Genomic DNA, 24823 nt, shown 5'->3' on the forward strand with positions numbered 1-24823 from the left:
GCTCCTCTGACTTACCCACTAAAGCTGTTTTAACTGCTATGGGAAAGACATTCACGGAATGCTCACTACAGTGCCTGAGCACATTAGCGAGCCTGCCATCACTGTGAAAAGTACCCAGGATGACCAACTCAGCAGCAGTTAGCTGGACAAGGGCTTTTCTGTTTCACCTGCATAAAAAATGGTACAAAGGCAGAGCTTTAAACTCGGGTGTCTGGCTGCTTCCTCTTTCCCCAGCGTATGACTGCAGCAAGCAGCTACAGCAGGCAGGTGGGGACAGCAGTGAGAGGCACCCTGGGACGCGAGGGCACCTGTGCGGGTCTTGGGTACCAGGAACCTTAGCCCTTGGCAGAGGCCATCGTTACAGCTCATCCTGGGCACTGGATCCTTTCTGTGACTCATTTGCAGCCCGAGGCCTGCAGATTCTCTTCACTGGCCCCACCATCTCTCATCAGCGACCGCCACATCACACGCTTGCCCCGGGTGCAACTGTTACACCGTGTGCAATCTACTACAGCCAGCCCAGAGTACAGCAGGACCCCTCTACAATCTACTAAGCCAGCCCAATAGCTGTACAGCAGGACTCCTCAGGAGAGACCAGAATACTGGGGAGTCTATTAGAAGTCTGACCTGAGTCCTCAGACTTCTGGGGGCTCCTCACAAGTTCCCTCGCAATTCTGCAAGCTGTTTCTTTTCTGAGAATGTCAGCCAGCGGAGCTCATGAAAGTTGGATCAAGGGCTGTGGAGCCAGCATGGGACTGGGCTGGGCCCTCTGCATAGCGAGACAGTTGTGTAGCTTGATCTGCTTGAGGGGCCCCCTGGCGGTGGGATTAGAACCCATCCCTGGTGCATGACTGGACTTTTTGGAGCCCACTACCTATATGATGGGACGCTTCTCGCAGCCTTGGCAGGGGTGGGGGGCTTAGGGTGGGGGGTGACGGTGCTTGGACTTGCTCTACAGGATGTGCCTCCTCTTAGGAGGCCTTGTCTTCTTGGGGTGGGGAGAGTGGGGAGAGGTTGGGGGGCTGAGAGGATGGGAGGAGGAAAGAAGGGGATCTTTGATTTGTGTGTAAAATGAATGGAAATTTTTTCTTAATTAAAAAAAAGGAATGCCAGCCTGTTTTGCTGTTCTTTCTCTCTGCGGCCATGCTTCTCCCTTCCCTGTGCATCTGTCCGTGTTGCTTTCAGTCAGGGACCTTCATGGGCTCTGCTACTTTCACCCTGGGGCTGCTTTTGTGCCTCTCACCTCATCTCTGTCAGTCACCCTCCGTCAGTGGCCCTTCTCTCTTCAACTGTCATTTCCCTTTCCTGTCTGAGCGGGCCTTCCAGGACGTAGGATCCCATCTATTGTCGTATGGATTGAACTCAGAAGTCGTCCTACAAACCACACTTACCCCAGGCCCCTGGAATAATCAGCCATGACCCAGGCTCAGCATCCCTGCCTCTACCAGGACAGCATATGGGCGTCTGGCACTGGAGGGATGTGTAGGAGCAGGAAGATGGGTATCATTGGGACTACTCAGGTGGACAGGTGCATCCTCCTACTGGGAGGGCAGGTCCCTGGGTGGATGGGATGGCTGGGTCTGATCAAAGGCAGGGCTAGGGCTGATGTCTCGGGGAAATTCTCTATTTCACAAGCACCAGGACTTGAGTTTGGATCCCCAGCACCCACATAAAAACTTGAGACAGTGCATGTCTATAACCCCAGGACTTTGGGGTCAGGGAGAGAAACAGACACCTGGATTCCTCTGCTGGTTACTGGCTCAGCATGCACTAAGGAAAGTGACAGAGGCTAGACCTGACGCAAAGTGCCAGGGCAGGAGGCTGAGGGAGGGCATCTTCATTGAGTGGGTCTGAGCAGAAGTGCTTAGACCAACTGAAGCCACATGTTTGGCCAATCACAGCTGTTCGTTGTGAGCTAATCAGCAAAAGTATCTCGGGCTTTGGACCAATCACAGCCTTGCTGATGGTCACAGTAGTCCGTTGACCAGGGTGTGCTTCCCATTTGGATCACTGGTGTTCGTGATGACCTGGTACAAACTGATCCAACATCCCTGTCTCCAAAAATAAAAATAAATAAATAAAAGAGGTAGAGAGCAATGAAAGAGGACAAAGTCAGCCTCTGGCTTCATTATTACTTTTCAAATTTAAAATATTCCTAATGAAGAGCACCCCAATTCCTCATTATTGTTACGGTACTCACCAGGTTCAACATATCCCCAACTTTTATCACATGCATTTAGAACACATTTATTATAAAGGAAAATAAACCGGAAGCTGTGGCATTCCTTCCCCAGTAGCCACTTTGTAGCTTTTCCCTTCCTCCCGCTCCAGGGAGGGGACTCCTAAGGGGGGCGCACTGGAGGGCTCATTCTTCTGCTGTGGAACATGTTTCTGTATTTCACTTTTGCCTAAGTCACATCACGTCTCATGCGCCTCTGTAAATGGCCTTCTCTGTCAACATTAGCAGCAGTGATATTAATTCATAGGATTCTGAAATCCAGCTCATTCATTTTAATGGCTGTGGTATAGACACTGCAATAATATGAATGGACTGCAAATTATCCACCTGTTATCTGTTGAGGATCTTGGGATTTTGCCAGTTATTCACTCATCATTCTTGAGCTCCATTTAGATGTCAAGCCACGGTCTGACGTCTCATCAAGTAGAAGTCCCAGCTGCGGTGAGGTGTGGACATAATGGCAGCCCGAGCAGATGAACAGACAGAGGTGACTTAACCAGAGTCAGGGTGCAAAGTCTCTTCTCAGAATTCTGCTAAAGGTTTCATACCTTAGTTCCTAACTAAGCTCCTTCAGTGGCAGTTGGGACTAATGGCCGTTGGCCTGCAAGTCCAACCTTGTAGGTGTGTCAAACACTGTTGTTAGGCTATGTTGTTTCTGTTCTCTCATGTTTACATCACCAGTGGCAGAGTTCCCTCTACCACAGTTCCTGAAGGAGGTTCGAAAGAGAAATTTCCCCCATAGGCGCATGTCCTTGAACACTCGGTCCCGGTTGGTGGTGCTCCTTGGGAAAGTTATCGTGGAGGGCTGAATGAGACTGGCCCCCACAGACTCCCAGGTTTGAATGCTTGGTCTCTAGTTGGTGGAACTAACTGTTTTGGGAAGATTAGGAAGAGGTGTGTCGCTGGGAGTGGAGTTTGAGATTTCAGAAGCCCACACTAGGCCCAGACTTGTTTTCTCTCTGCCACCAAACTGTGGATGGGGATGTAAAGCTCTCAGCTACTTCTCAAGCACTATGTGTAGCATGAATATTAAAGGTACTTATTAATAAAATCAAACCTGAGCCAGGTATTGGGGTGAATGCTGGAAGATCAGAGAAGCAGAACAAGCCACAGCTTCCTCACCTCGCCAGTTCCTCAGCTGACCCTATTTCCTCAGACTGGATGCTTCTGAATCCTCATCTGAATGGGTCTCAGCTGAACTGTTGCTAAAAGCCTAAGAGCTTAACCAGCCAAATGCTTCTAGTTTCTGGTCCTCACGCCTTACATATCTTTCTGCATTCTGCCATCACTTCCTGGAATTAAAGGCTCGCTTTCTGGAATTAAAGGTGTGTGTCACCATGCCTGGCTGTTTCTAATGTGGCCTTGAACCCAGAGATCCAGAGGGATTTCTGCCTCTGGAATGCTAGGATTAAAGGTGTGAGTGCCACCATTTTCTGGCCTCTATGTCTGTCTAGTGGCTGTTCCATTCTCTGACCCCAGATAAGTTTATTAGGGTACACAATATTTTGGGGAACACAATATCACTACAACCATGTCTGCCTGCCGCCTGCCAGCCTGCCGCCTGCCAGCCTGCCGCCTTGCTTCCTGCCATGGTGACCATGGACTCATCTTCGAAACCACAAGCCAGCCCCGATTACTGCTTTCTTTTTAAGTTGTCTTTTTCATGTCTCTTCACAGCAATAGAAAAGTAACTAGATAACTAAACATTTTTCAAACCTTTAGAGGTGGAGCCTCGCTGGAGGAAGCAGGTCACGAGAGGCAGGCTTTGCGAGTTTATGATCTCAACCCACCTCCTGTTTATAGCTGGAAATGTGATGGCTCAGCTTCTTGCTCCAGCTGCCTGCTGCCATGCCTCCTCCACCATTGTGATTCTGAAACTGTAATACTGTAACCCAAATACATTCCTTAAAAGTTTTTATAAAGATGTATTTTTAATTTCTGTCTCTGTCTCTGTCTCTGACTCTGTCTCTCTCTCTCTCTCTCTCTCTCTCTCTGTGTGTGTGTGTGTGTGTGTGTGTGTGTGTGTGTGTGTGTGTGTTTACCTTCTGAAGAGATCATCTGATTCCCTGGAGCTGGAGTTACAGGTAGTTCTGTGGTTGTGAGCTGCCTGATGTGTGAGTTGGGAATTGAATTCAGAATCTCTGGAAGAGCAGCAAGTGCTCCTAACCACTGAACCATCTCTCCAGTCCCCCCTCAAGATTCTTTCAAGTAGCTGGTTTTCACTCTGCATCCAGAAGGATGGTTACACATTTTAAAAGCTGACTGCAAATGCCAGTTAAATATATATATACTCCTGCCTTCATTGCTATGGAAAGTAGTTTGGAAGTATCCTATAAAGATCAATCATTTACACAGAACTCAGCAATTCCTCTACTAGGATGTCCCCTGAGAGACAGACATCTCTTATAAAGTTTACAGGTGTTTGTTGCTTTGGCTTGGGCGTCTCTGTAATGTCCAACAGACCAAACCCAAACTGATTTGCTGCCCTTTATTCATCAACAAGTAGAACCCAGGGATTTAACCCACATTACTTCCATCTTCATTCAGAAAGTGACTTTGAAAGGAAGCAATCCTTTTTTGTTCTATTTCTGAAGCCTTTTATCTCCTTTCTGCCCCAAAAGTCAACTTCCTTTGCACAGCTCATCAGAAAACTCACTCCAATTCACACAATGAGTTTAAGTGAAATTTTAATATTTATACTGAAATTTTAATATATTTGTCATAATTTTATCTTATGCCCGGAACTTATACCCAAGTGTTCACAGCGCATTAGTTTAAAAAGTATCTGTTTATCTTTATGTGCAGGAGTGTTTGGCCTGCAAGCATGTCTGTGTACCATGTACATTGCCTGCAGAGGTCAGAGGGGGGTTGCATCCTCTGGAACCAGAGCTAAGGATGATTGTGAGCTTCTGGGAACCGAACCTGGGTTCCAGTGCTCTTTACCATGAAGCCATCTCTCTGTCCCCAAACTAGAAAAACCCAATCACCTACGATGACTCTGCATAGAAAGGGTAGGGTGATGTCCAACAGAACACTTTGCAGCAACAAAAGGAACTTCTGATACCTGGGCAGCATGGAATTTAAAAAATAATGAACGAACACAGAAGCAAAAATGGCGCTTACCCTGGGATTCTGCTGATAGGAAATGCTCAGCAAACAATCCCAAAGACTGGAGGCACGCAGACGGAAATGTTCTCAAGTGAGATGGTGGTGAAGGCCATGCCCTTTGCACATTTACTAAAACTTAATGAGTTGTGCGTTAGTAATGGGTGAGCTTTAAGAAGTAAACTTCAGCACAGTAAGTCTGTTAAAAATGAAGTTAGTGATGGCTTCATCCACGGAGTATGGTGAGTCCTGAACACAAGAAGATCCTATTCTGGGACCCAGAAACACTTCTCATTCAATGATGCTACAAGGATTTCCTCGGTTAGGGAAACGTATCCTATTAGGACCCGAGACTTCCCCATGAGGCAGAGTTCCTGGTTTCTCCCACCCTGTAAAATCAGGTGCTGGCCAATCCAACACCTGGGATAAATCCTCTTCTGCATTATTTGTGGAAAGAGTCTGGTCCAGCTCTGGATAGGATCCAGCAGCTAGGTAGCAAAGAACAAGATGGTAGTAGATAGTCCAGGCAAACCACATGTCAGTCTCTTGGCTTCTGTGGCCTAATTTGAGTTAGTTTACATCTCTGAAATGAATGATGGATTTTTTCCTAACAAAATCCTATGGCTTTGCATTCCTAGTAGATTAGGCTGGCTTTCCTCCAAAGCAGCAGCTCTGGTGCTGTTTTACAGGAAAGACCCCACCATGCTAAGAGGGTGATGATTCTTAAAACTCAGTAGGGTCAGGAATGGTAGGCCACACATTCAACCCCAGTACTTGAGAAGCTGAGGCAGGAGGATTAAGAGTTCTACAGGCCACTAGCACATAGAACAGGTCTCAAGACACATACCAACCACGCCTAGGCAAGAAAACCTACAGTGAACACGGAAATTTGTTCATGGCCGTAGAGATGAAGCAGCAAGAATAGAAGGGATGCCATTGGCTGCTACCAGTGGTGTGCATAACCGGCAAGTGATGGGGGAAACTAAGACTATTCAGTACGGAGACAGCACACATGGGCACTGGGGGCATGCATGGGCAGTCAGAGCCTGAGGGGAAGTGGACAGCTGTCCCTGTTCTGGATTCTCTCTGCCTATGTGGGTGTCCTTTCCTATCCAGATGCTCTGTCCTTCCATCTAGACCTACAAGGCATCATACATGAAGTTGACACCAACATACCTCAACTGAACTGAATAGTCACAGGGAATAGACAGGCTTGGGCCATCCTAGGGAAGGGGTAAGTAAATAGTTGATATATTCTTATATTTTTTTTTTGTGGCAACTTTTTCCACAAATTATTTTCTTCTCCCTCCCCCCACACTGAGCAGTGAGTCTTGCCCATGGCCAGGAGCTCTGAGTCCCTTAGGGGTCTGGGACTGAGGTGAGGTAAGGCAGGTACACGTTCTCCACAGCAACACTGATTATGACAGTCACAGAGGGAAGCCACCCAAGTGAGCAACTTATTGTTGCCTTCTAAGGTTTCAAAGAAATGATCGTTTTTTTCCTGGTCCCTCTCTGGATTCTCCCAGATGCTCCTAGAGCCTTGCAATCCCCAAAGGCTGATTTTAAACTTGTTTACTTTGGGGCAGGGGCAAAATTTCTCACTAAAACCCAGTCCATGGGAGAGTTAGAACAGAGGCAGCATGCTTATTTGTCCTGACTTCCTACACTATGACATGTACTCAGGTGGAGAGTACAGGCATCTCTGGACCCCTTCATGCATGTGTGCTTCGGGTAGTGGGGAGAGCTCTGCCTACAGGCTGAGCCCCACCCCGAGCTGGGGGAATAAGTGCTCTCCACACTCACACATCATGGGTTGCCTGGCCCACTGGCAGTTCCCACTTTCCTCAAGTGAGGGCAACCCCAGGACTGTTCCCACAGCCTCACATGCCTGCAGGAGGCAGGCACACGTTCTCTACAGCAACAGTTTATGACAGCCACAGAGGGAAGCCATCCAAGTGGGCAATGGGTTAAACCAACCAAGAGTCACCTCAACCCAAGACCCCTAAGGGACTCTGAGCTCCTGGCCATGGGTAAAACTCACTGCTAGGTGGGAAGAAAAAGGCAGAAAAGAATTTATGGGAAAAGTTACCACACAAAAAAAGAAATAAATACAAGAATATATTAACTATTTACTTACTTGCACCTAAAGAAACCCTGGGAAGATGCCCACATAATAGTGGTATGAGTTATATGAAGAAGTGTGGAGGGAAGCCTGAGAGAGAAACTTAATGCTCCATCACATCCCTGGATGCCAGAAGCACATCTGTGACTCAGTGACCAAGGAAGTCAAGTTCAGCTAAAGAAATTCAATGGCATTCAGTCTCTGCTGGCCTGAATGTTGATGTCCGGCAATGAGGTTTGGGTCGTTTGTAGGCGGTGTCAGGTAATGCTGAACGCAGATTTTTCGCCCCGAGCCAAGCATTGCTTTTTCCTTTCCAGTGTCCCGTCCAGGGGACTCATCCACTAACTTCAGACACTCAAGTCTCAGCCACCGTGGGGAATGAGGGGGGGGGGGGAGTGGGGGGGGTGGAGGTGACCCTTAGAAAAAAAGCACACAAGGTCTAGCTGTGGCTGGTGGAACAGACACATCCAGGGAGGTCACTGGCCCTGATGGCAGCCCTTCCCCCAGACACATCCACAGAGATCACTGGCCCTGATGGCAGACCTCCCCCAGACACATCCACGGAGGTCACTGGCCCTGATGGCAGCCCTCCCCCAGACACATCCACGGAGGTCACTGACCTTGATGGCAGACCTCCCCCATTTAAAAACTCACCTGATTATTTTGTTTGTTGAGATAGTGGTCTCTTTACTTTGCCCAGGCCAGTCTCAAATGCCAGGGCTTCAGATAATCCTTTAGTCTTAGTCCCCTTGTGATTCATTGTATAGGCTTCAAAAGGCCTTTAAATGTTGAACACACACTCACAAGGACTGATACTTTTCACAAGGTTTGTTTGAAACACAGTTGTAAACCCCCAAAGGGTTGCCAAATTGCTACCAACACTGCAGTGTTTGGTGAGCTGTTTCCAAAGTGAGGCAGAGGCAGCGTCTCACAGAGAGCGAGATAGCCACAGGTAGTAACATGCCGTGTACTGTAGTCACATGCCTAAATCAGTACAGAAAAATGTACCCAGTGCTTGGACAGACTGCTTCAGTAATGGTGGTTTATTCAGAAATTTAAGGCATGTAAAAAGTCTGCATGGCTCTGTAAGGCTCATTTGGAATCCAGGTCCGTGCAGGCTTCTCTGTAACTGTGAGAGCATCCCTCTTGTGGGTACAGACACAGAGCAGTTACCCACCGGTGGCACTCTCCCGAACTGAGTGATAGAGCTCTATAGTCCATGTTCTAGAACATTCCAACCACACCACTGTTGCTCAACCACAGGAACTTTCAAAGGTTGGTGTCCTCTTCAGGTTTCACCCTGGGCTTATGATTAGAATGAGGGGGAAATGAACATTTTATATTTATCCTTCATAAAATCCCCAAATGCATCTCCCCCACTGTGACAGAAATACCTCCCAACGTTTCTGCAGAACTTCTGCTTCCATATCCCCAAGGCACCGGCAGTAGAGGCCGTTAGTACCTGGTGGCCAGTCACGGTCGGGCTGAAGCGGCTTCTCTGCTTAGGAAGAAGCGCAAAAAGCCATTTCCCATTTTCACCCTTGGGTGTCCACAGAACAGTTAAACCACCAGGTGTACAAGTTAGAGATGAGGCTAAGTTCCTCTTTCAGGAGATGTCACTATCCTCCTGAAGACAACTTCAGACCCTTCAGTACCCATTCCAGACATCCTGGCCACACTGGCTGAGAGGGGCCCTGGAGCTGGCGCCTCATCCATAGCCCAGACACATTCCTTCTTTCCCCCAGGGAAGCATCCACTCTGTCACTGGGACACACAATATAGCTCACTGTGTCTGGGTGGATTTAAGAACTATACTGGGAAAGCAGAGAGGAAACAGGGCTGGTGGTCAGGACGTGGCTATCCCAGCAAGGGCATCCTGTTTCCCCGCTGCCTCCCCATGCCCATCTCTCATGGGCAGGCCACCAAAGAACTCCAGACTCCTCTGAAGCACAGCATAAGACCCTTGTCCTAGAGGCGACCACTCTACACTTGGACAAAAGGATATACTTGTCGAGGAATACCAGGAGAGTCTGGACTGGAAGGGCTTGCTGACCCCAGCCTCCCACCATAAGACCACACACCTCTGCTTACTTCTCCACCTGTCCACACATCATAAAAACAAAGCAAAACAAAACCCCTCTGGTCTTTCATTTCTGAAGGCTCCTGTGTCACATCTTACTTCCATCAGGTAACTCTGAGGCTCACTTTTGTTATGATTGCCTCAGCCATGGCCTCTGCACCAGCTATCCCCTGCTTAGTCAGGAGACTGGAGAGCTGGGAAGAGAGGAGGGCTGGGCAGGTCAGTTCTATGACCTAGCACAAGGGACGGCTCCCTCACAGGCAGGGAATGTGCTACTCAAAGGTGGTTCCTCCCTGAGACATTGTTCCCCACAAAGTGGTCAGACAGTCCTAGGGAACCCACAGGGCTCACAGTGTGAGTTAATTCAACTTTGAATTTATGCAGTGAAGGAAATTGGGGAGGAATGGGCCCTGGAAATGCATCATAAGAAGCCAGTGGTTCTCTGCCTCAGGGGGTCTCAGGGTGCAATTGAGCAGCATCCCTAACCCTTGTTGAACTGCATTCTGGGTCAGCAGCATCTAGTCAGATTGGGTACATGGAAACCAAAGATGGCATCACCACAGAAACTCTCCGAGGGGAATGGGATGTGGGTAAGGGACCTAGAGCAAAGGTACAACCCGTCCCCAGCAAGGCCACACTCGGGTCGACAGGGCACACTTCCTGGCCCCTTGCCTTGGGCATTGGGGCTGTTTGCTGTCTGTCCCTAGGCTTCAGCCCAGGCTGTCACTATGTCTCAGTGACCTGACACCAAGTGCTCCATGGTCTTTGGCCCAGGCAGCCACACTGGAAATGGAGCAGGGCTGGAGGCAGGCAGCCCTGGGCAGTGAAGAAGCCTTACTCCTTATTCCTCCTGGGCCTCACCCTTCTCTAGAGCCCTGGAAAGTCATGCTCCAGGTTCCAGAACTTTCAGAGGTATCTGATGGAAACCCAATCTTCACATTGCCTGCAATGGACCTGCACTTGAGGCTGCAACAGAAAAGCCAACCTGAGCTCAGAACACTGACTCCTAGAGGTCAGGGTTTGGGTGGCCAAGAGAAGAAAGGATTTGATCAGTGCATATTCTACACATGGGCTGACACACCACGATGAACCCTGTAAGTATGTACAACTGACATGCCCATCCAAGACGGAGGAAGTGGATATAATGGTAGAGACCTGGCTCAGCATGTGTGAAGTGCAAGAGGGACGGAAGGAGGGAGGGAGAAAGGGGAGAGGGAGGGAGTAGCGGGAGGGAGGGAGGGAGGGATTAAAAACAAGGAGTGGGAGCTGGCAAGATGGCTCAGCAGGCTAAGGTACTTGCCACCAAGGCTGAGGACCTGAGTTCAATCCCTAAGGCCTGAATTGTAGGAGATCACTAACTACACACACACCACATACACACACACACACACACACACACACACACACACACACACGGTAATACAAACTGGAGGGAATAAAGCAGTGAGAATTCACCCCTGTTATTTCCCCATCCCCTTGCTTCACTCTCATGGAGCCACGGAAAGGCTCTGTCCAAACCCTACCCCAGTGTCCCCTCATCCAGCAGGTGCCTGTTTCTACCCAGTGTCCTCCAACCCGCAGAAGTGACGGACATTCATTTATTGGGTACAGTGGGCATGAGGTCTACCCGTGGAACCGGCAGCATGCGTGCCTCAGGCAGCTGGCCCGCGGCCACGCAGAACAGGAACCCTGAAAGCAAAGGACCTCGCTGACATGTGGCGAATGAAGCCAGACACAACCCTAATGTGATGACATCCCAGAGATAATACGCACAGTTAAATTACTCAGTCATTATTTAAGATCAAAATACTTCCATGAAAACGGCACACAGAAAACCATATAAATTACATTTAAGGTCTGCACATGATTCTTTAAAAAAAAAAAATTAACAATACTGTTTTCTGTACAATGTTGCTTCCTTTTGAACATTCTAAATCCAGGAAACATTTTCCTTTAAATTCCAGAAAAGTAGGCAAAGTACATATGCAGTATAATTAAAACCCTTCACAAAAATACAAAATCCTGTCAGTTTCTGTAAAGGCACATTTTTCTTGACTACAAGGCACTCCCGGTTGGTTTTCAGAAGCTCCTCTACCCCTGGGCCCCAGCAGGTGGCAGCATTCTGCTTCTGCTGCCCTTTGGCTGTCAAAAAGAACATGATTGGCAGTGGGCAGGGTGTGGTGGGGTGGGGGGAAGGTGGGGATGGGGAGGGGGGAGCACTCCCTCCACCCTCAGCCAGCAGGAGGCTCCTGGGTATCTCAGTTCCAAGGTGCCTCTCAGCCGCCCTTTGCAGTCCTGTTCTCCCTGGCTCCTGAATCCTCAGGCCAGAGAATGGGAGTGAGGACCACGTGTTTGCACAACATTCCCCCCTCACTACCTATCCACCATCAGGATAAAGATGGTGGGGTCTCCCTGTCCTGTGTCTGAGGAGGTCACACTGCCAGGACCCCTGCCCATGTTAGACTGCTGTCTGAAATGCCCTCCAGCCAAGCCAGAGCTGCAGGGGCAGTTTTAAGGGCACAGAGTGCATGAGATAGTATAGGATTTCTCACAGTCTCAGGTGGGCAGGTTCAAACCAGCCTGCCAGTCCCTGGGCTCCAGTGATAGGCCACTGTTCGTTACTTCTCAGAGTCATTCTGAGGTCCCCATTTGGTCACATCAGGGACTTTTATCCTGGCTTTCCAGGCCCTGAATACTCCTCAGGCTTCAAGCTGGACATGGGCCTCGTTCACCTGGAGAGTGTCATTGTCTCCCAGGAGCTCAGTCTCTGGGACAGAGCCCTCCTCCTCCTCTACCGCTTCCTGCACAGGACTCTGGGCCACGTCTTCAGGGATGTTTTGTGTGTCCTCAGTGCCCTCTGCCAGCAGGGCTGCCCTGTCTGCCACAGATGTGTTGGAGGGTGCTGTGGTGACGTAGCCTGTGCTGGTGGAACCACTGCCACTGTGGTGTGAGCTGGGCTTGGGGACCATCTGGGGGGGCACCTGCTGTGGGGCCATCTGCATGGGGATTTGGACTGGGTAGAAGTTGGGCAGGTAGGCCCCGTAGGCTGGTACTGGCTGGTAGCCATTGACTGGGATATACAGCTGTGCTGGGGGCACCAAGGGTCTGATCTGACCCTTCATGGGAATGAACTGAGGCTGTGGGAAGGGCTGGGCCTTCTGCTTGGGTGCCATGTAGCGGGCATTGCTCACATTGCTCACGGGGCTGGTGCTTAGGGAGCTGGTCTGTGTGGTGTTGCTGGCTCCTGAGGTCTGGGCTGAGCTGTTGTAGTTGGATAGGTTGCCCCAGGCCCGGAGCCGGCTGTGGATGTCCTTAAAGCGGGGTCTCCTGCTGGGGAACTCATTCCAGCATTCAATCATGAGAGCATAGACCCAGGCGGGGCAGTCATCTGGGCAGGGCAGTACCTGCCGGCTACGGATCATCTCCACCACGTCCTGGTTGGAGTACCCACAGTAGGGCTGCAGGCCATAGCTGAAGACCTCCCAGAGGACCACACCATAGGACCAGATGTCAGAGTCGATGGAGAACTTGCCGTACATGATGGCCTCAGGTGACATCCAGCGGATGGGCAGCAGTGAGTTGCCCATGAGTTTGTAATAATCTGCAGAGTACACCTCACGGAAGAGGCCCAAGTCTGAGATCCTCACATTCAGCTTGTCGTATACCAGCACATTGCGTGTGGCCAGGTCTTTGTGGACCACATGGTGGCTGGACAGAAACTCCATGCCCGCAGCGATCTGTGCCACCACATGCACAAAGTCAGGGGGCTCCAGGGCCGACTTCACTGTGCGGTCATCGTCGGTGCTTCCCACATCAGAGTGTGGCGAGCGCATGACCAGGAACTCATGGAGGTCGCCGTGTGAGCAGTAACTGAAGATCATGCTCAGGGGCTGGTCCTTGGTCACCACACCTAGTAGGCAGACGATGTTGGGGTGCTGCAGCCGTGCCCGCAGCATGGCCTCTTGCCGGAACTCTTCCCGTAGGGGACCCTCTGCTTTGTCTTTCAGTGTCTTGATGGCCACCGCTTGGGTTGGTTCTCCTGGAGCGGGCCCGAACAGGTGGCCTTTGTAGACTTTCCCAAACCGGTCCTCACCAAGCTCCTCCATGAACCTCACTGTGGACAAGCTGATCTCTTTGAGTTTGGCCTGCCAAGAAGAAAAGTCAGACATAAATGTCAGTGCAGTACACCAAAGCAGAGTGGCTGGGATGGGCACCGCTGGCATGGCCTTGCTGGTCCTGTCTGCCCCACAGCCTTTCTTATTGCCCTAATTATAGCTCCAATGCCAGGAGGCTGCCTACATTTGACACCCTCCAGAGTCTTAACCCAGCTACATGTTAGGTCTCTCCAAATGTGGGCATGGCTCCCTGTCCCCACCAACACCTTACACACATGCGTGCATACATCTATTCACACTCACAGCTGAGCCTGGAGGCCAGTTTTTCAGAACCACCCAAGGACCCTACAGAGGTGTTTGTCACACCTCCCCCAAACATGTCCACATCACAGCCAGATGCTGTTTTTCCTATAGGCCTACAGTGCCTGACCTTAACTTCCTGCCTATTGGAATTTGTTCCGTTCAGAGCCTAGCACCATGTTCTACAGAGCCTGCCTCCATGTCAGTCTCAGGGTTTCCTATGCACTAGATGATATTCTTTGGGTAGAAGTGACATCCAGTGACACGGACCCTGCCTCTCTCTGCCCTGCCTTCTTCTTTTGGGTGAACTATCTGAAGACTCTAAGCCTTGTGCAGCTGTGCTCCAGCTGAGGGCCTGTGTCTTCCTCAAATGCAAACCCCAAGCCACGGCAAGCATCCAGGAATTCTTGACTGAAGGGCTGAATGAGCCAGCTCTGTCCTTGTCACCCCAAAAATCCCTCAAAGTCACCTGAATGGGAATACTTCTCTCCAAGCCAGTCATGAGCTAAGTATGCATACATGAGGCCTGGAGAGGTCATCATCTGCCATATTTCAGTATCTCCACTCACTTCTGGCATCTAGAACACCCAGAGTGGGCCTGCCATTCAGGGGTGCCATCCCTCCTGACTAAAGGGCTGGCAATCTCTCCCTGAAAAACAAAACAACAGAAAAAGGTACCCACTCTCAAAGATGCCATGGGAGTCCTGAAATAGTGAAGGCTGAATTCTTCTTTTCAACATGACCCTGAGGGCAGAATGGAGGCAGCTCTCTGGGCCAGGGAGGTCCTGGGGCAGGTGGAGGGGAGGGCCACAGTCTCAGATGCTGGATTCTATGGACATGCGCATTCCCACCTACTTCAGAGAAGCAGCTGCAGAAGCTACACCCCCTTTTCAACTCTAAGTTCCCACCCCATCCCCTCCACCACCAGGTAAAGCGTTCAAGTATGGTTGGGTGTTTCTGGGTTCTGCTCTTATAGTTTTCCCTATGGCTCCTCAGCTCAATGTGTGGAGGAAATTCAGAGCCCAGCATCACAGGTACCCCTGTCATCAAGCTCAGACTATAGCACACTGGAGGGCCCGTGTATGCAGGCCAGCTGATACCCCATGCTTGTTCTGGGCCCTATGGGAGCTGTCTTCTAGGATCCTCCAGGAGCTCTTGTTTATGCTGACTGATACTCCATCCTGAGCCTGGCTGGAAAAGAGCTGTCTCACTAGGATATTAGCTGGAGGACCTGTTTGTGCTGGCTGATGAGCGGCATCTCCATGTCCTGGCTGGGGGAGGCCATCAGCTGCCGGCGCTGTGGGGTGGAGGCCGAAGCCTTCTGTTTGTTGCGACACATGCAGACGAGGAAGAAAAGGCAAGCGATGACCAGGGGGATGGCAATGCTGGGGACCAGGATGTACAGAATCCCCATCTTGCTGCCATCTCGTGGACCTGGGGACCACAATGCGGATTCCATCAGCTTTCAGAAGACACCCCCCCTTTCAACTATGAGCTCCCCACCCCCATCCCTCCCACCACCAGGTAAAGTATTTAAGTATGGCTGGCTGTTCCCATGTTCTGCTCTCTTTCATTTTTACCCAGGGCTCCACAGCTCATTATCCTTGATGACCATTCCCCCACTTAACATCTTAATATAATTTAACAGTTCAGTATAATGATGACACCTTTCAGGCTAACAATTCGAGACACAGTCACTGTAAAAAGAGACCGAGGAAAAAGAGCTGAAAGGTGTTTCAGGAGCGTGTCCTCGTCACAACAGGCAACAGAATTCTGGACAGACCATTTAGACCAACAAACAGGGACCTTCTGACTTCCCCTCCACTCTTCTCAAGGACAGGTTTCGTCTCTCTACAAAGGGCTTGCAGGAAGGTGCAGAGGAGCCCACGAGGAGACAGACTGAAGGACACTAGCAAGAAGGGTTGGGCGGGGACCAACAGGCACTGGGCGGGAATGGCAGAGGGCTGGCTGTCCCCGATGGATGGCTTAAACTGAAGCCGTTGAATTTCAAGAGTAGTTAGTGCAATTTGAGAAATTCAGGCTGACACCACATACACACACACACACACACACACACACACACACACACACACACACACACACACGAGGCGGGCTCTCCAGAGGTTTCTCCACCACCTTGAGTCCTGTAAATAATAACATCCGACTTGGATGCTCTTTAGCCAGGAAGCAGTGAGCTCCTGTGTGGAAGCAAAGAAGCCCTTTCTAGTGATTGTGGTATCTGAAAGAGACCACTCAGTCCACGATGCATGCTCTGGAGCCACTTTGGAGAGGAACAAAAATCACCGTGTCCCAAATCCAGTCTTGTCACCCAACCTTCTGAACAACTAACACACAAAAAGACAAAATCACAGACAACATCCTTTTCTTTACATCTGCAGCAACTTCCTCAGAAAGGATTCTAGAACATTCCAGAAGGGGGTGGTGGTGGCAGAGGCAGAGAAATCAGACTCCAATTCTGTTTTTATTTTTAGTGTGGGTGTGATGGCTCGCATTACAAACTGGAAACCTAGGCAGCAAACTTCCAGGCACGCCTGTGACAGAATGTCCAGATTAAGATAATTGATGTGGGAAGACCATTCCCTGGGCTGGGAATCCTGGACAGAATACAATGGAGAGGCAAGTTGAGCCCTAGCATGCTCTCCCAGATCCTTCCCCACTCCTGCAGCATATGAGGCGCCCGGCAGCCCGACTTCCCTGCAATGGTCCACTGACATGGCATTAGAAGCCAGATAAACACACTCTACCCTAAGCTGCTTTTGATAAGAGTATTTTAACACAGCAACATGAAACAAAAGGAAAGGCAATGGGGAAGCTTCCACACCCCTCGACCCAAAAGCAGAACGTGCATCCTGCCCACACAGTAATGGGCTCATTTGTTTTATCATCATCATTTAAAAATCACCAACACAACACACACTTACTGGGGGGAAAAAGTCAGTATTAGAAAAAGGAGGAGGTCATTTTTTACAGAGCTGCTTGTCACCAAAGGCTGCCTCGATGCTGATGAATTCATGTTCAAGCTTCTATGCCTAACTTCAGTTGAAGCATACAAAGTAACTTACACTTAACTATACTGCCATATAGAAACTGTACTTCCCTAAGGGGAGCTGGGAAATTATTTTAAATAGAATCATGTTGTCTATGTTCCCTGCTGGCTTTGGAGCAGAGTAAGATATTTTGGTCTCTTCTTTTCAGAACAGACAGATCTTGGGTTCTTTTAGGTGCTTCCCATTCCCCAAACAGCCAACCTGGGACCTCCTACGATACACAACCAGGTGCTTTGGTACCTGCTCTCACTAGCAATTCTTCAAGAGATCCCTTGCATTTCTGCCCCATGAGTGTGGACCTTCCCGTAACCCATGATTCCAGGTTCAACAACCTATATATTTTTCTTTAGTTTTTTTAAATTGCAAAATAATAGCTGCTTATCAAAGTGCACCCTATCTGAATACCCCCACGGATATGAGGAAATCATTGGCAAAAGCCTGACATACATGTCTCTAAAGCTCCACCCAGGACAAGTGGATAGCTGAGACCCAGCTGAGACCCAGCACACTCATGTCCTACTAGTTAGCATTTTCTCCAGCAGGCCTTGTGGACCCATTTCTCAGAAGAAAGGCTTTCCAGAGTCAAAACATTCCCTCAGAATTAGACTTCACTTGGATGTAATGTCACAAATATTCATTCTCAAGGTGCATTCCTCCAGTGAAAACATGCTTATTAAGAGGTGTAGCTCAGTGACCCCCTCAGGCTGGTGATGGATAAAGGCTATGGGTACAGGCTCCTCAGAGGGGTGGGACACACAGACATAGTTGACTATTGATGTTTTTTAAAAATGTTTTTAGATGATTCCTTTTTGTGTGTGTGCATTGGTGCTTTACTTACATGCATGTCTGTGTGAGGGTGGCTGACCTCCTGGAACTGGAGTTACAGACAGCTGTGAGCTGCCATGTAGGTGCTGGGAATTGAACCTGGATCCTCTGGAAGAGCAGCCAGTGCTCTTAACCTCTGAGCCATCTCTCCAGCCCCAACTACTGATGTTTTAAACCCAGTAATCACACATCCATCTCTCATTCATGACATAACACTGTAACACCATGGGGGATGTTGAGACCTGAAATCTATGGTCTCCTTACTCTACCAGCTCCACAAGGGACAAGGGGAATTACTTCTACCAAGCTTAGAAAATCCTGGGCAGTCATGTGGATTTGAGAACCCAGGGCCAAATTGAATGTCCCAGGACCACACATACAGGGACCTGATGGAAGGAAGGTTCTAGAATGTACTCAGTAGTCACCACTGGATAGTGAGATTAGGACTGCCCAGCACAGTGTTCAGACTTTTCATATCCTAAAATATCCTATGATGATCTGGTATTACAATTTTATTTAAAACAAATTATTGTGATTATGATGGTAAGATGGGACACCAGGGTCCCCACTGTTCCCTGGCAATATCCAAAACTCTTTTTATAGGCAAACTCAAAAGTCAACATTTAAAAAAAATATAGAGAGAGAATACATACTACACGGGGGTACGTCACACAGTTCCATGCGTACGTTTTTATTCTGCGTAAAGCACCACGGGCCTTCCATCTGGCCCCCAGGGTTCCGGCAGTAGGCGTGGCCACCTCCCAGCTCTGGGAATTCTGTGCTGGACAGGTGATGACTGTGGGGGTGCTGCAGAGCCCAAGGCTGACACTGGTGGCCTGACTTGGTGGTACTGGCCATGCCCCTGTAGTCAGCGCCGGATCCGTTGTAGCACTGGTGGTCTGAGAGAAGCAGAGAGTTAGGGGCCTGAGAACCAGGGACACTGGCAATCCTGCCTGCAGAGCCCTCCAGCTCTCGGGGTTTCCAGAAAGGAACAGCAAAGCCACCCTGTCTCCTCGCAGAGATCCAAAACGCCTAAGGGTTTTATACATGACCCGGAGAAGCAGCACCAGAGGCAGCGAACGAAGCCCTAAGCCCGCCAGCGACACGAAAGGTGTCACACACAGGAAGGAAACCTGCTGCAGCTACTCCGGCCCTGAGACCCACCAGGCACCCACACCAAGCGCAGAATGCCGATGCCAACAGCAGCCTCCTGCTCACTTGTTCTAGAAGCAAAACAGGATGGTATAAACAAGTGGGGTAAATCCCAGGCCTGGTCCTGCACCCTCAGAGGTCACCTTGGCTGCCCACTGAGAGTCTGCCTCAGCCACATGTGAGAATACACTTCATTCCATCTCCACGGAGGAGCCCAGGATGAGACTGTTAAGCTTCACATGCATTTATTGCAAATGCTGTCCTCAGATATGTCTAACTCCTAACTCAGGCTTCATCCAACTTCCCAAGGTCAGTGACGTTATCATCATCATAGGAACAGAGAATGTGTGGGTTTCAGCCTCTTGCTTGGGTCAGAGTATAAACCGGAAGTCAAGGTGTGGATGTACACCACGCCGGGACAAGGTGTGGTGCCTTGTCTGACTGCTGTGGTAGGGAGCTGCCACTTCTAACACACCCAGATGAACTAGAGATAGTAAACATCTATGGAGTCTCAGTCCGGGGTCCCTCATATGCTTTGGCAGTACCCCGAAGTCTTCGACGCTGCAAGGAAACGGCTTCCCTCACTGATATTGTCAAAGCCATGCTAGAACTTCCCTGACTAGCCTCTGTCCCTCCTGCCAGAGTATGGGGAGCTGACTAAACCCTTCAGAGCACAGGAGTGGGGAAGACGGGGAAACATGGGGCATGCTGTCATGGAGGAGAGATGGGGAGTGTGCCTCTGCCCTATGCAGACTCAAAGGAAGGCCACTCCCAGGTCTCAGGCTCAGGAGAATGGAATAGTCCCCATCTTTGGGGTCAGATGTTCCCAGGACAGGTACCTAGGAAAGCTGGTCGGCCCAGATTCCCTTCTCTAGTGAAGCACAGGCTTTCCGAGCTCTTGAAAGTTGTCCAAGGCAAGGAATCCTTGGGGTTCAGGAGACTAGGGGCTGCAGGAGCCTGGAGACCATGAAATCCATGAAATAAGCGGAGAGGCTGGCTCTGCCACCCCAATGCTCCCAAGATTGCTTGGAGTAGGAACCAAGATCACTCACTTTGGAAATCCCAGGTTCAAGGAGAAGGACCTCCAGACGGCTGGAGTGAGAGCCTGGGGCAGGTTAACTCCCAGTCTCTAGTTCCCAACCACTAGAGGGCTGTCCTGTCCTGGGACTGTCTGCACTGTGTGTTCTGACTGCCGACTTGGCCCTGCTTAGGAGGGCACAGAAGCCTTAAGAAGCATAGAGGTGCGTGGGTTTTGTTTTGTTTTGTTCTGTCCTGTACCCTCAGCCCTGCACCCTCAGGACACTCACAGCGACCCAGCCTCTCAGCCGGGATCCCGATGCGCATGCAGTTCGCAGCATCCGGGCTCTCGGGCATGGGCAGGGCTTCGCACTTGGGCAGCTGGAGCCGCATGAGGATGAGCGGGTTGGAGCGGGCAATGGTGTACTCCTGGCGGCACAGGTCACTCTCCAGCACCTCGCACTCATCCCGGCACAGCTCCCGCGGCTTGGGCACCCGGGAGCGCGCGTCGCACAGAGGGAAGACGAAGTGGCAGAAGGACGGGATGGCAAACTGCGAACACTGGTCTGACAGGTGTGTGGAGGTGCCAATCATGGTGAAGGCAGCTGCGGAAAAGAGACTCTTGTGAGCGTGCAACTGTAGCCTGCCTGGTGTCAGCGCAGCCCCGCCCCTGCCCAACACACCCCGCCTTCAACCAGTCTCCTGCCTGGTCTCTGATCCGTCCCACCCCAGACACCAAATCCTCAAGCCCCTACCCTTGGTTCTTGATCCTCTCCACCCTCTCAACTGCACCCCCTATCCAAGACAGCCCCGACTCAGTCCCCTCCTCTAGTTCCCGGACACCTGCTAGACTTCTACCTGGACTCCAGGCAACCTGTCATCGAGCGCCAATCCCTTTTTCTGAGCCCCAACCCCTGACCTGGGTGCCCACCTTAAAACACCATCCCACACCCCCATTATCCTATTCCAGACACACACCTCCTGACAAACTCAGGCGTGCACCCTGTGCCGGAACAGAATCACCACTCTAAACACCCTCCACCTCTACGTTTTGCCCAAGCCACAACCTTAGCACCTTCAGCGAACTGCTTGACCACCCTGAACCCCACCCCCATCTCTCACTCCTAGTCCTGGACACCCTGTCCTTCACCTCCTTCCAGCCCTGGAGCCCTGGCCTTACTCCACCTAACACAGAGCTTCAGATTTTATCTCCTGAAGATCTAGTACGGGTGTGGGTTCTACACAGCATGGGTTACACAGCTCCTGGAGTTGGAAGGCTCAGGAACAGCATAGGAAGAGGCAGGGCTCTAAGCGAGGTGCACCAGGTTTACTCCAGAGGCCCAGGCAGAGAACCCACAGACAGTAAAAGGGACGTGCGTGGAAAGTAGGAAAGTCAGAGGTGGGATTAGGTATCCAGGAAAATCGGGGGACTGAAGCAGTCAGGTCCATCTGCCTACACACCCTGTAGAGAGTGTGTTCCCAGAGGAAACTCGGAGACAGAGCGCCTGGGGTGCTGCTCAGCCCTCTAGTCCACCTTTGTGTGTACTATCAGACATGACCAGCAGGTGGTGCTGCTGTCACTCCTTTTATTCCCAGGATACAGCCTCTGACACCAACTGCAACTGGTGAGTCTGGTTCCAGCTGATTCTCATTTACTGTATAAAAGTGACAGTTGGTCCCTCAATCCTGTGACATTGCTCAGTCCTTTGTGGACCTGTTTCTTTACCTGTAAGGTGACTAGATGAGACCCCACACAGGAAACAAACTTCACACAATACCCAAAAGATGGGTGGGACGTGAGTGGCCCCAGGGACTGGCTGGCCTGGGGCTGGGAATCACAGGTTCCACCCTTCTATGGGCACCAGAAGTCAAGGACAGAGTGTCCAGGAGTTAGTTTAACTGAGGAACAAACTCCCCCAGACAGACGTGGCAATGAAGGGGACTGCTGTCAGAAAAGTTAGTCTCGGCGTCGGAAAAGTAAAGGCTAAGAAAGGCAAAGCTGCATTTCCTTCAGGGAACTAGCTCATGACATCACAGCTGCATTTGCAGGACTCCGCCTCCAAATATGTCATTTAAAGGCTGTTTCCTGAAGACCAGCTCTAGGGCACTTCCACAGCCTGCCCTCACCTTTGCCCAGTCTGAAGGTCATGCACTGGCCCATCTCCACACAGGGTACTGCCATGCTAATGTGGTGTGCTGAGTAGTTTTATGTCAACTTGATACAAGCTAAAGTCATCTGAGGGAGGGAACCTCAACTAAGAAAATGCCTCCATAAGATCAGGCTGTAGGCAAGACTGTAGGACATTTTCTTAATTAGTGATTGATGGGGTGGGCCCAGCCTATTGTGGGCCGTGCTGTCCCTGGGTCCTGGGTTCTATAAGAAAGCAGCCTGAGCAAGTCATGGGAACCAAGCCAGTAAGCAGCACCCTCCAAGGGAGCATCAGCTCCTGCCTCCAGGTTCCTGCCCTGTGTGAGTTCCGGCCTCACTGCTTTTGATGATGAACAGTGACATGGAACTGAGACCCTTTCCTCCACAAGTTGCTTTTGGTGTTTCATCACAGCAACAGTAACCATAACTAAGACATGTGGTCTGCACAGTTGTGTCCTCAGAAGTCAGCCAAGCCAGAGAGACGTCACAGTTCTGTGTTTCAGGCTGGGGGTGGGGGGTAGTGCCAGTGTCAGAGAGATTGCCCAGAACAAGTCAGGCCCTTCAGATCATCAGAACAGCACAAAGATCTGCCTCTCCCCGCAAAAGCCACAAACCTAAAGACTCTTTATTCCATACCATCCTCCTCTGCGGTCTAGAAAGGATTAGGGTTCACAGTTCCGCCTAGCCTCAGTCTCTTGGTCTTCCTGCCTCAGCCTCCCAAGGGCTCAAAGGGCATGCCTACACCTCCGATGGCTTACTTCACACCTTTCTTCAGGAACAGCTGTGAAGTCAAGCTGCTTGGTTACCCCACTTCTCTGGGCCTCTCTGATCCTTTCATCAAAGAGGAAGAAATAACTACAGGTCTCTCTTGTGCCTAGGCTCAGAGTTTGCCAATTAGGAGAATGTCAAATTCGTCCAGGAGTCAGTCTATGGATGGTGTTCTGAAGACTCACTCAAGGATGACAGGGCACATGGCTTGTCCCACAGGTCATAACTATAACCTTGTCTTTAATGAACTGGAACCGAGGAGACAAATGCAATCCAGCTCTGCAGAAAAGACCAGGAGGGTTTTGGGTTGGGGATGCTCCCAGATTTTAAAACATGTGCGTGTGTGCAGTGAGATCTCTGGCAAGGAAACCCAAGACTCAACACAAAATTCACTTGTTTCACATCAGGCCTCATACACATGGTCTGAAGGTGATTTCATATCACATTTTCAATAAATTTGTGCATGAAAGAGCTTGTGCATGCTGACCCAGCAGAGCCTGTGTGAAACAAGCTCTTCTGTGGCCTCAGGTCAGTTCTAGAGCTAATGACTCAGAGCCTGCTGGAGTCTGCATTTGCAGATCAGATTGGCTCTGCCCATGGTAGGTCATAGCATGAAGCACATCTGTCACCGAACCCCAAGGCTTGCTTGAGATGACATTAAAACATGTTTTTGGTAAGAGTGCCAACACTGTTCAGAGAGCCTTCTCACCTACGTGGCTTGCATGGGTCAGGCAGGCTCTGCTGTGACCATGAACTCAGCCCTCTGTCTGAGGAAGAGCTAAACTTACACTTACAAGGGCATGTCAACAATGGTGCGTTTCTACCTTACACATCATTCCACCTACACTATTGCCAGCACTGGGCTCTGCCATACCTCTCCAAGCAACCTTGGCACCAGACCTCATCACTGATTCTAATATAAAGCCTGGTCAATAACTTCACAGAAAGCATTCAACTAAAGTGAGGAGCTGGGCATCTGGGCCCCACCCCTATAGCTCTGCCTGTCCTTCAAAGTCTAGAGAGGAAGGCATTCTGGTTGGACTCCATCAAGGGACCCAAGGTGGGATGTGGAGGCCTCACAGACAGCCAGACAAAGTCCCAAAGAGACTAGGAAGAACAGCTTTGCTTTCTGTCTCACCTACTCCACCAGACAGATCTAGAACCAGGTCTCTGAAGGACCGAGGCCTCAGTCACTGTGTCATCTCCTCTTTCCATCACTGTTTCATTTCCCAAGCAGCTGGTGCCAGACTGTGTGCCTGTGGACCAGGCATGGCACATTGATGGTGCAAGAGTCCAGGAAATACAGAGCAACATTCAAGCAGGTTGAGTGTGACCATGACGTCGGTGCCCCTAACACCCCTGGCCTGGTCAGGTTGTGCATGTGTGTGTATTCCAAACAATCTGCATTTGTTAACTGTGGTTTACTTGTGGCCTGTCCCCTAGGGCTCTTGTGCTTGCTTTCCAGTCTGGTGGTACTGAGAGTTAGGGGTAACTTTGGGGACATGGCATAGTAGTTGATTGCTAAGTGGTGGTCCTAGAATAGATTGAAGCAGTTTACATGGGGCATCCTCTGTTCTCACAAGGTTGTTGTGAAAGAACAGGTCTGCCCCGTCGCCCTGTGGTGCACCCTTCCAGCTTTCTGCCTTGTCAAGTGATCTCTCCTTTTCATATGGGCTCCGACCACTATGGTTCCCACTGTGATGTGGTGAAGCCAGGGAGGCCTCAACAGGCTGGTGCTCTATAGCTTGTAATCTCTTGAAGTAAAAGTCTTGAAGCAATGAGTCAAAGAATCATCTCTTTATGAAGTATTTAGCTTTAAGTATCTCATTACTATAAGGGAAAAGAGACTAACATGCTAACTTAAACATACAAGCTGGGGATAT

The 24823-nt window shown here is 50.2% G+C and overlaps 1 protein-coding gene and 1 pseudogene across 1 annotated transcript in view; both read right to left on the reverse strand.

Moving 5' to 3' along the window:
- Positions 1 to 369, reverse strand: part of LOC118584685 — a 58308-nt pseudogene extending 57939 nt beyond the window's left edge.
- An 11010-nt stretch (positions 370 to 11379) lies between these two features.
- Positions 11380 to 24823, reverse strand: part of Ror2 (receptor tyrosine kinase like orphan receptor 2) — a 186036-nt gene continuing 172592 nt past the window's right edge. The window contains exons 6-9 of the mRNA XM_036187837.1: positions 20314 to 20628; positions 18508 to 18753; positions 15193 to 15395; positions 11380 to 13691 (exon numbers count right to left, since the gene is read on the reverse strand). Of these exons, the coding sequence (XP_036043730.1) occupies positions 12246 to 13691; positions 15193 to 15395; positions 18508 to 18753; positions 20314 to 20628 (2210 nt within the window). The 3' untranslated portion in view covers positions 11380 to 12245. The remainder of the gene's footprint in view (positions 13692 to 15192; positions 15396 to 18507; positions 18754 to 20313; positions 20629 to 24823) is intronic.

This window comes from Onychomys torridus, chromosome 5 (assembly GCF_903995425.1).
Source record: "Onychomys torridus chromosome 5, mOncTor1.1, whole genome shotgun sequence".
NCBI classification, from domain to species: domain Eukaryota; kingdom Metazoa; phylum Chordata; class Mammalia; order Rodentia; family Cricetidae; genus Onychomys; species Onychomys torridus.